The 11,581-nt window shown below is 52.0% G+C and overlaps 3 protein-coding genes across 3 annotated transcripts; all 3 read left to right on the top strand.

Moving 5' to 3' along the window:
• Positions 1–23: 23 nt before the first annotated feature.
• On the top strand, positions 24–1,342 carry SCP_1101540 (hypothetical protein; the record flags this gene model as incomplete). Its single annotated transcript, XM_027762590.1, has 2 exons — positions 24–232; positions 280–1,342. The coding sequence occupies 2 exons, from the start codon at positions 24–26 to the stop codon at positions 1,340–1,342; spliced, it is 1,272 nt and encodes a 423-aa protein (XP_027618391.1).
• Positions 1,343–6,869: 5,527 nt separating this feature from the next.
• Positions 6,870–8,764, top strand: SCP_1101530 (hypothetical protein; the record flags this gene model as incomplete). The annotated part of the gene is made up of 5 exons (XM_027762589.1): positions 6,870–7,174; positions 7,229–7,291; positions 7,363–7,422; positions 7,476–8,646; positions 8,708–8,764. The coding sequence occupies 5 exons, from the start codon at positions 6,870–6,872 to the stop codon at positions 8,762–8,764; spliced, it is 1,656 nt and encodes a 551-aa protein (XP_027618390.1).
• Positions 8,765–10,252: 1,488 nt separating this feature from the next.
• On the top strand, positions 10,253–10,970 carry SCP_1101520 (60S ribosomal protein L20-B; the record flags this gene model as incomplete). The annotated part of the gene is made up of 4 exons (XM_027762588.1): positions 10,253–10,386; positions 10,438–10,489; positions 10,567–10,743; positions 10,821–10,970. 4 exons carry the CDS (start codon positions 10,253–10,255, stop codon positions 10,968–10,970), a joined length of 513 nt encoding a protein of 170 aa, XP_027618389.1.
• Positions 10,971–11,581: the final 611 nt, after the last annotated feature.

Here is an 11,581-nt window from a genome sequence, read left to right as displayed (position 1 = left end):
CAACTCTGGTATCTGCGTCGATAATGAAGGTTCCGCAATATGTGAACGACTTCGAGCACCATGAAAATGTACCAATGTTCTGTCCTGATCCCTTCGATGTGGACGTTGTAGAAACTGTCACCCTCACGGAAAGTGGAGAACCTCGTGTACTCCAGCCGATCTCCAACGCCAGGCATGTCACTCTGCGCGAGCGACTGGCCGCGCGGGCCAAGAACCTTCCCCTACCTCGGATGTGAGCTCGTCGTTTCCCTCGAGTTCAGAGCTGACTGCAAATAACAGGCACATCGGGGAGTCGCAGAGGCCCCACAGTAAGCTGCCCCAGATCTATGACAGGGTCGTTGGGCGGTTGTTTTCTCGTAGGCCGAGGGAACGCCCACTACCACCACTGCCAGCCACGCTCCCCAGACACGATTGTGTGATCTGCCAGAGTCCCATCGCAGACATCGAGATCCATGCCCCGTGTGGGCACTACTTGGACCCACAGTGCCTCGTCGCTCTGGTGGAGGCGTCGACGGGGAATCAGCTGCAATTCCCTCCTCGCTGTTGTCAGCGGCCCATCCCCTTCACCCAGTTTGAGCCCTACCTGTCTCCTTCCCTCGCAGCACTCTACTCAGAGAAAGAAGCGGAGTTCAGCACCCGCAGACGTGTCTACTGCGCGAACCCGGTCTGCAGCCGTTTTCTTGGACCTCGCACGAGAGGCCCTTCCTTCCGCATCATCTCCTGCCCGTCGAGATGTGGCACGCTCACCTGCAATTGCTGCCGCGCCGCCGTGTCCAACTCGGAGCCTGCGGCGCACCGCTGCCGCCACGACCGCCGCGAGAGAGCCGTGCTCGCGCTCGCGAGCCGCAAGAAGTGGGCGCGGTGCCCCGCGTGCGAGCAGGTGATCGAGCTGCACAGCGGGTGCTACCACATGACGTGCTTGTGCGGGCAGCAGTTCTGCTACCTCTGCGGGGCGCCGTGGAAGACGTGCGCGTGTGTGCAGTGGGAGGTGGTCCAGCTGCGCGACGTGGGCGAACATCTGGACGTGGGACCGGAGGTTAGGCATCGGGCGTCGGGGCGCGGGCGGAATGAGCGCGCGGATGTGTTGTGGGAGGCACCTCGCCCTGTTGTTTGTGATGATCGACTTCGACCATGTCCCGAAGTCGTCCGCATTGCGTCGGAGAAAAGGCCTGCACCGGAATTTGTGGAGAACGATCCTGAGACTTGGGACGCAAGTCTCGTCGATGATGACGTTGTGATCCGAGGATTATTGGCGCAGCATCGGCGGAGGAAAAGACGAAGGGTAAACACGCAGGACGAGAACGTGTATATGGCTTCTGTCTCTGGTGGGCATTATGAATAGCGATGAAGGTACTTAAATATGCATGAGGTGAGCAAATCCGCGAAGTCCTGCAATAGAAAAATTGGTCCTCATTTTCTGTTATTCTGCAGCTCCTAGCCGATATTCTCAAAACAAATCAAAGCTCGTCCGTTGTTGAATTCTGGTCTGACATGCCGTACGAATGTGTATTTATCAGAGAGGTACTGGAAAGTGATCTTAGCACATAAATTTCCCTGTCACTATTATCGCTGTTCTCTAGCGGGACGACTCCCGTAATCTCCTGAAACGTTGCATTGTGCAGTGAGACGGTGTTCACGGTCCATATTTCAGATCTAGAAGACCCTAACCGTCACTTTTTTTAACACATCGGCTTGCTTCTGATGTAGTCAGGAGACTTCCAAAACTTGTAAGTTGCGTTCACATAGAACTCTCCCCGCTCATTTAAGCACAGCTCCTCCATCAGAACGCGTGTAGACACTAGAGTTTCTCCGATGGTGAAGGCTACGCCAACTGCACCAAGTTATGGATCTACTCATACAAGGTGAACTAGGTTTGTCTGAAGCCAGTTGACTAGCTAAGTACTTCGCCCCAGATCTGGCTTCTTCAGCTTCTTGTTGGGGTCATGTTTTACTACGTCTGACACTCATGTACTTCGGCAACGTGTCCTACTACTAACAGTCCAGCCTAGTCTAGTTTTTAACGCGGGGGGCTTATCGGTAGGTCCCCAATTTCGTTCGGAGCTTGGACTTGCAAGGAAGGAATTACGTGACCGATCAACTCGCCTGCAAGAAAATGAGTCGGAGCTAGAAATGAGAGAACAAGCGCTCCGCAAGCTCGCGGTGCGCAGATACTACTTCATACTCCAGGGAAGCGGTCGTTGTTACATTCGAGATGTCTCAGTCAAATGGTATGCCTTTTAAGCTGTAGGCGACAAGCAAAAGAAACAGATCCAATAGGTAACAAGAGAAGCAACTACTGAGGATGGGTTGTGAAAGTTCTGGCTTGAACTTGGACACTGTCACATCCCAATAATTTTGTTACTCCTTCCAGCATAAGACAGTTGAAGAATCTATAAGGCTAATTGGGAGTCACTCTGGCTACCACTACCAAAGTTGTAAACAGTGCAACATACTGGTATCCCCACCTAAAATACAGTACTAGTGGATTTAGCTGTTCTAAGGGCCCTGAGGCATAGATTTTCTAAAAAAATATATTCACTCTACAGACAGTACATAACAGGAGAACACCCTGTGCACCAGAGAACTATGAGGATGCGTCAGAAACGCGAGACTTGCATGGGGAGATGAGAACGCGTTTTGACGCGTCGCGTGCACGTGATGTGCGGAGATGAAAATACCCAACCTACCGATAAGGACCGCACAAGGCACATTCCACCTTTTTCCCTGGAGAAAAACCTGGGGAAAACAACAAAGTAAGTCTCTGGGAAATATCCGGGAAAAACTGTGAGAAAACAATAGTGTAAATCCTGGGGAAAAATGGTGACCCAGAAAAAGCAACAGATTTCTCGGAGAAAAAACCTTTGTTTCCAAATTGGGATTTCCGCAAGCTCCCACCACATACCTCTTGCGGAAATCCCGATTTGGAAACAAAGGTTTTTTCTCCGAGAAATCTGTTGCTTTTTCTGGGTCACCGTTTTTCCCCAGGATTTACACTATTGTTTTCTCACAGTTTTTCCCGGATATTTCCCAGAGACTTACTTTGTTGTTTTCCCCAGGTTTTTCTCCAGGAAAAAAGGTGGAATGTGCCTTGTGCCGCCTTATAGATAGCAGACACCAGACACGGATATCCTGAGGAACGAAGGTTGAAGCAAAGTGTCAGTCTGCCTTTGGGAGACTAGTCCAGCCGGGAATCAACGGCCATCTGCAGCTACCACTCCCGTACGAGCACCCGACCCACCGCCGGAGCTGTAAGTCTTGTATCATCTCATGTATGCTGACACGGATCCTGACCGGTCACAGTTGTGTCATCTGCATGGACCCAATTCGAGGCGTGGAAATGCGAGCTCCATGTGAAGATTACTACAACAGAGCGTGCAAAGTTCTGGAGCTCTTTCAGGCAGCGACCAGGACGAATCGCTCTTCCCTCCTCGCTGCTGCAGGCAGATAATCCCCTCTCGAATCCGTGCAACAGCACATGACTGCAGAACTCCTGGATCTCTTCAAGTTTGAGATGGAGTTCAGCACATTGAAACGTGTCTACTGTGCTCGCCAGTCTTGCAGCCGCTTCCTCGGTGCACAGATCGAGAGCTCGCTGCAGTGGGTCTTCCGGCCGATGTACAAGTGTCGTGCTCCAGGATGCGGTACTGAGACATGCTCCTGGTGCCGCATCAGCAAACTCGCAAGAGTCTGGGGCATCTGGCGCCAGACCCGCCATGCGCCGCCATGCACCGCCATGCCACCAGAAATGTCTATGGTATTATAAATGACCTACGAATATCCATGATATGTATTTATGGCACCATGCAACCACCACACTTGCTACGAATCCATTCACGAGCCACAGATTAGACAGACAGGAGCCATGGTTTCGACGAATTGCCACAATTCAATATTCATTTTATGGTACATGATACTGCGCTACTACTACTTGCCAGTCAGCACCTCAGGCAGTCTAATGACAAGCTTGCAATACCGAGCTTCAAGTTGACCCTGTCGCACGGCTAACTTCTGCACGTTGATTCCCTTCTGCGCAATGCGCACCTCCTTCCTGTTTTTGGTCCTCGGCCACTGCCTCTCAAATTTCCCTTCTATCACTCACTTGATTGCTTTGAAGCTTTCTATGTTAATAAATATGCTGATCATCACACGAACGAGATTGTATTTTAGACTGTAGATAGTACAATTCTATGTCCGACTCATTCGGGGTATATGGCTTGCGTGGGTTGTATGGTATTGACACGACTTGACTGTGGTGACATCTGGCGAAGAAAAGCCAAGCATGGCACCATAACTACCAGACATTCCATACGCACCAGAGCGTGCCAGACTTGTGCGAGATTGCTGAAGTGCAAGGAGGAAATCGCCCTCTTTCACGTCTGCCTCGACGTGCTCGACGTGCTTGACGACCGCCGTGTGCTGTGGGCGCGCTGCTCGGGCTACGAGCAAATCATTGAGCTCAAGTACAGATGTTTCCACATAATCTGCAGATGCCGCCCGGAGTTCTGTTACTGCTGCCGTGCCAAGTGGAAGGCGTGCCGGTGCCGGAGCGTCGCCTGCTTGTTGTGGCACCCGTCGGGGAGAATCCGACTGCCGCACCTCAGCGCACTCGGAGAGCCTCAGTGCGTGCCCTGGAACTGCAGACTTGACACTGCGGAAAAGGTGAGGGTTTCACACCCCGGAATCGCAAATATAACAAGCACCGCAGTCTCCGGACAGGGCAGTGCTCATTAGGACCTGGGTTGCAAGATTGCCTGCGCAGTGACCACAATTGTAACCATGCGCATTGGCAGTACCGACGAGGGGAGGCGCTGTGAATCGAGCCTCCATAGACTTCCAATCTACCTGCCACAAAGTGATCCTAGCATGTATAGGTCCATCACAAAAAAGGCGCGGAACTTGTAATGCCATTATATCGTAATAGAATGTCATTAGAATAGATAAAATCATCAGAATGACCGGAATGGATAAAAGGGCAATCTGTCTTAACAATGAAATGTTAGAACTCGGATAAAATGCAGATAAAATCACATAGTGTATCGGTTGCAACAGGCACAGGTGTATTACTGCTTAGAATACTTTTACTGCGCCGGCTGCCAGCATTCAGGTTGCTCGTTGCAATTTCCTCAATGTATCACATACAATGCATAATAGTGTGCATAAAAGATATATATTGCGGGTATAATGTACATGTGTGGGCATCTGCCTGCCGTACATACAAAGAAACGAAAAGCGGCCATGGGTGCTGAGGGCGGTGGTGAGCGCTGAGGGGCCGGAACTGCTAGGGTCACATCGGAGATCTCATAATAGATGAACGGCATCCTCGGGTTCAGATCTGTCGGGCGTCGTGAACTGGAGGCGTGCTGCATAACTTGTGACACTTTAGAGCATGTTGCGGAGCGATAGGTTACCACAGGCAGGGGAAAGCCGTAGGCAGCGCGGGGTTCATGACATTGGCAACGAGTACCATATGACGGAGCCGGTATCCTTCACATAAGTCTCTGTCAGGATCCACCAGGAAAGGCACTGGGAAACCGTAGCCAGCGTGCAGAATGTTGATCATTCGCGTGACGCAGAACACGTAACATGGCTTCTTCGCATTCATGTGTCGGTACCCAGTGACTCTGAGAAATGTGGTCTCGGGTACGGGAAGGTGCGACGAGCTTTGAGTCACAGCAGAACATGTAGGCGATGCAGGCTTGCCAGCGGTACTTGCGGGGAGTTGGATGGATACATACACATTCTTCTCTGCGTAAGTCTTCTGTCGGGGATCGGGATCCACCTGAGCACAACACTACGGGACCGGAGCCGGTATATCGAACATTGACGACCAGATTCGAGCACAATGCACCGCACCTGTCCTTGATCCTCACAGTTCGGTTCTTGCTTCTAGCACTGTGGTAACATGTACAGTTCTCCAGCACAATGCTTGAGTCCAACCCCTGGGCACGAGTCACTGCACGAGAATACAAGATGCTTGTGGATCCAAGGAGCCTGAAGCCACACCAGCATAAAGAGTAGAGACTACATTGTAGTCAGGCAACCAGAGAAAGAAGATGACACAGGAGGCCAGCCGATGATTGCCACAGGTCTTGCATGATATCCGGGGCCAGTACGCGAGCAGGGTGCGGTGTGATCTTGATGGTGACGTCTGAGCGGGAGAAATACATGACAGTTGAAATGTCGAAACCTGCAATAAAAACCCTGTGAAAAGAAAAGGTTATAGTAGTGACCACGGATCAGTTATGGCGAGAGTTGAATGTTGAAGGAAGGAGCAACGAGCGATGGAGCCGGACCCGCCACTCATGTTGTGGAGTTTGCAGCTGTACAGTTGCCGGAAGTAGCCGGAAGTTCACGACACTCAGGAGGCAAAGCCTTGTGTCACGACCAAAGGCGAATGGAATGGGAGCGCAATACCGTTGGAAGGTGCAAAAATGTGGCACATCGATTAGTTGGTGTGACATTATTTCTCACGTTGTGACACGATCGTAATGGTCTCGCATTTCGGCTACAATCCTATTACAATCAATAAAATTCTTGGGTTACTCAAAATAGATAAAATCTGGCGGCGCTTTTTGTGATGTCTCTCTGTCACTGTTATCGCTCTTCTCTTGCGGCTTGAAAGGTTGCGCAGTATGATGAGACGATCTGCACTTCAGAATTTCAGAGGACCCTAACCGTCATTTTTCTTACGTCGAGAAACCACGTTGGCCAGCTTCTGAAATTTGTTCTGCAAGTTGCTTGGGTATATAGCGAGGAGACTTCCAGAAATTGAAAGTAAGTCACGTTCAGATCAAACTCTATGTGAACGGTGTCCCACTGATATAAGTACCTCGCCTCGGCAGTCACGTCTTTCTTATCCTTTCTCTCGCATGTCGTCCGCAGCAAGTCCGTCCCGCCGTCCAGCCCGGACGGTCGAGCAGGATTTGCGTGCATCTGTTGCACGACTCAGCGCAGAGGACATCGCTATCCTACGCTCAGGTGCGAGACGCCCAGGTCAGCAGAAATCGGATCGTGAGTTGGCGCTCGAGCTCGCTGAAGAGGAAGCTCGGCTTTTTGCTGTCTTCGAGGGGGATCATGCCCTTGCATTAGAACTGGGCATGCGTGGAGACGCTAATGTCCCTCCCATGGCTAGGCCTACACCAATTCTACCGCACAATCGATCTACTCGTACAGGGTGGGCCCGAGTTTATCTGAAGTCAGTTGACTAGCTAAGTACATCACCCACTAGATCTGGCTTCTTCAGCTTCTTGTGGGGGTCAGCTATCCCCGGCACCAATATGCAAACACAGAGGCGAGTCGTTGTTTTCACTACGTCTGAGAATGACACTCATGTACTTCGGCAACATATCCTACTACTAACAGTCCAGCCGGGAATCAGCGGCCACCTGCCGCTACCACTCCCGTACGAGCACCCGACCCACCGTAAGTCTTGTATCTTCTCATCACCTCATGTGTGCTGACGCGGATCGCTCCAGTCTGACCGGTCACAGTTGTGTCATCTGCATGGACCCAATTCGAGGCGTGGAAATACGAGCTCCATGTGGAGATTACTACGACAGGGCGTGCATTCTGGAGCTCTTTCAGGCGGCGACCAGGGACGAATCGCTCTTCCCTCCTCGCTGCTGCAGGCAGAGAATCCCTCTCGAATCCGTGCAACAGCACATGACTGCAGAACTCCTGAATCTTTTCAAGTCCAAGACAGAGGAGTTCAGCACACTGAAACGTGTCTACTGTGCTCGCCAGTCCTGCAGCCGCTTCCTCGGTGCACAGATCGAGAGCTCGCTGAAGTGGATCTTCTGGCCGACATACAAGTGCTCTGCTCCCGGATGCGGTACTGAGACATGCTCCTGGTGCAAGAAGAAAGCAACCTTCGGTCACCGGTGCGACGGCGACGACGGCAACGACCAGCGCGTCCTGGCACTGGCGCGTGCGCAGGGCTGGTCGCGCTGCCCAGGCTGCGAGCAAATCATCGAGCTCAATCACGGATGCTTCCACATGACCTGCAGATGCCGCACGCAGTTCTGCTACCTCTGCCGCGCCAGGTGGAAGACGTGCGCGTGCCCGCAGTGGGACGAGCGTCGCTTGCTTGCTGCTGCGGAAGCGCGCGCTGATGCACAGCTGCGCCGCGGCGCTGCCCCCGCCCCCGCCCGCGCGGTAGCTCAGGATTTCCGCGCCAATCCAGTCGCTCGTGCGCGTCCTGCTCAAGCAGCTCTCGCCCCCGCCGGTGCAGTGCCTGCGCCTGCGCCTACGATCCGCCCAGCGGCGAACCCTGTGAGGCCGGCGGCGGGACCCGCTTGGTATGTCGACCGCCGTCCGGTGTATGGCCAAGTGCCCGTCGGGAGGAATCCGACTGTTGGGTCCGCACCTCAGCGCCCTGCTGCAGCTACGGCGAGCCAAGCACATACAGGACGTCAGCCGGCCACAGTCACTACCCCTCGCAACCAGCCTTTGGCCGTACATTACCGGGCAGTTTCCCGATCTACAAATGTAGTAAATGCTGCAGTGGTGCCGGACAGGGCTACTCTCATAAGGACCTGGGTTGACCGCCTGCGGGACGACCACGATTGTAACCACGCGCATTGGCAGTATCGCCGCGGAGGAGGACACTGTGAGTCCTGTCACGATAGACTCCCAATTTACCTTCTCGTAAGTAGGATCTTTTTGTTTGGATGGACACCTTTCACTAATGCAACCATGCTCCACATAGCGTTGTACAGGTTGCGAGATGCTGGCCTGCAGGAGATGCCGGCAGAACCGGCTGTAGCTCGTGAGTTTGCCATACATCTGTTTTGATCGTCGCCGCCCAGAATACTTCTCGAGCCACCTCCGTGCGTGTATCATCACCTTGTCCTGCTCTGAAATTGTATCCGCTTGTATCGCCATCCAGTTTGCATGTGCAGGTTCAATGCGATTTCTGCCCTTCCTACAATTGAAATGGGAGATTGAACATAGATTGCGAATAATAATCAATGTACTTGAGCATTGGTGGCAACTTGCGGTAACTCAACTTGCTCTGATTCCTGCAGCATCTGGGACAACAGGTAAGGACGTCGTCATTCAGGGCTTACCGGTGTGTATGTGGTCGTTGATGAAAGCGAGATTACAGAGTGTATAGCGATACCTTTCTGTCTCCATGCGCATGAGAGCTTTCAAAGCGTGCAGGAGCAAATAAGGGATGATCTTAGATCTTCCACAGTTGCGTCTAGCTTCGCGCCACTCATTCCGTACAGGTATATATACTCGTCTCTGCCGTCTGAGAATCGCCACCTCTTCGCAACGGTCACCGATCCTTACCCATCCACGAGCCTACATCGCCAAAGGCCCTGATTACACTTCATCTACAAGTAGGTTTCCGGAGTCTTCATGCTTACGTCCTGTGCCGTCGTTACACCTAAGCACTCCGTTTCCTGTCCAACAACGTCCAATATGGCAGAACAACGAGAAATAACCAAAGTTAGCTTCGTGAACGGTGCGCTAGTGGCAACTACCTACAAAGTTTCAGATCCATGTGCCTGTGGCCATGATTGGAAAGGTTGCTACATGGTTCTTCGGAAGTTTTGTGGCGCTTGCTCAATACAGTACCCACTGTGGATCCGCGTGAATGTGAGTGATATCCATTGTTAGTCTCAGACTCGTGTCAACTGCCATTTGTGCATAACAGCGTTGTAAACGTTGCGGAACCATCGTCTGCAAGAGATGTGCAAGTAGACAGCAGGAATAGGCTGTTGGCGCCTCAAGGCTACTCTTGTGTTTCTGTTTCTCTGTTCATGTAACATACGTTTGGATCACGTTTTATTCAAGTAAACGTTTGTTGCCGAGTGGGTTGTATGGCACATAGTGGACTCTGGAGAAATACTACGTCGTACAAGACCTATCAGTTCTGTGATAGCCAGTATAATCGCTGTAATGTACTGTGCGTGTATTGCTTGAAGTTATGCCAGGTCTCCGAGAAACGAACTTAACGCCACCTTGCCGCCACCGCCGCGTCCAAAAGGAGCACATTTCAAACTCAACCAAGATCGCAAACTCTATTTCCACTGCGACGGTCCTTAACGTTCTCAACCCCATCCATCGACAACGTCAGCAACAACGGAGGTGAGCCGGCCGTAAAAGTGAGTAACTCACCGTTCATACCAGTACAGCCTACATCTCGTTTCCTACACCTCGAAAATGCGTGCATAGGGGTGGATTCGAAATCGATCGCTTGGATGGTGCCGAACATCTCACTTACTGACCACTGCCAATTGTGCAGATGCCCATCATAGAATATCAGGTCGTCGGGCGCCATTTGCCCACGGAGGCTGATCCTACTCCCAAAATCTATCGCATGCGTATCTTCGCACCCAACGAGGTGGTCGCCAAGTCGCGTTTCTGGTATTTCCTCCGGTGCGTCTACTCACTCCGTAAGCTCCGCACACGAAATTGACTCCGTTCCAGACAACTGAAGAAGGTCAAAAAGGCCAGCGGTGAAATCATCGGGGTCAACGTTGTGTGTATTATCCCTTGCAGCCGTTCAAATGGCAGGCGGAGCGGGAGCTAACGGCGTTCGCGCGACGCGTCCTTCAGATTCATGAGAAGAAGCCCTTGAAAGTCAAGGTCTTCGGCATTTGGCTCCGCTACGATTCGCGTTCCGGTACACACAACATGTACAAGGAGTTCCGTGAGCTCAGCCGCGCTGATGCCGTGAAGAGCCTGTACCAGGATATGGCTGCCAGGCACCGTGCCCGTTTCCGGTCTATCCACGTACGTTCCCTTATGATCAGCTACTCCGCCCGCTGTCAATTTGCAGTGGATTTGGTACTGATCTTCTGGTTCTGTAGATTCTCCGTGTTGTCGAGATTGAGAAGACCGAGGACGTCCGCCGGCCATACATCAAGCAGCTTATGGTCCCCAACCTCAAATTCCCTCTACCTCACCGCGTCCAGAAGGTTCGCTCGACATTTGTCGCGCACCGCCCGTCAACGTTCTAGATGTGCTTTTGCTCGCGTGTTACTGTGTTGGGCTCGTCGTGTGATGACGTACCGTATCATGTTGGACTACATGCATTATGAGAGTATGATTGAGGCATGCGTGACTTTAATGCGTTGAACTTTGCTATTCACTACGTTATTAGACTCAACAGTTAATCGTGTAACAATTGCCAGGTAGTGACAGGCCAGATCCGTGGCCTTGCACCAGGCTGACCGCGTTGAAAATACGAAGTGCTTCGGGAATCCACCTCGGGACCCTCCATGAAACGGTGCGGGTGCGCCATGAAGCCAATATGGATGCAGAGCATGTGGAGGTGGTGTCCACGATGATAGACGTCGACCATATGCCCGTGGGCATCTCTCGCAGAAGTCAACTATCTAGTCCAGTATCCTTTGATTACAACAGAACTTTACGGAAGTTATCAGGGGCACCACAAACGTTATATACTGTTTGCCGGCAGCGAGTTCACATTCACAGTACTAGTGCGCGTTAGTTCGTGCGAGAATCTTTCATCAGGAGCTTCTGCGAAGTGTGTCAGTATTGTGAATTATAGTACACAGCGTGCCTTTGACGTACACATTGCAGGAGAACCGACATAAGCGATCCACCT

Source organism: Sparassis crispa (assembly GCF_003851025.1).
Source record: "Sparassis crispa DNA, contig_000011F, whole genome shotgun sequence".
Taxonomy (NCBI): Eukaryota; Fungi; Basidiomycota; class Agaricomycetes; order Polyporales; family Sparassidaceae; genus Sparassis; species Sparassis crispa.
Note: the sequence above shows the minus strand (reverse complement) of the source record. Positions and strands in the feature narration are given on the sequence as shown.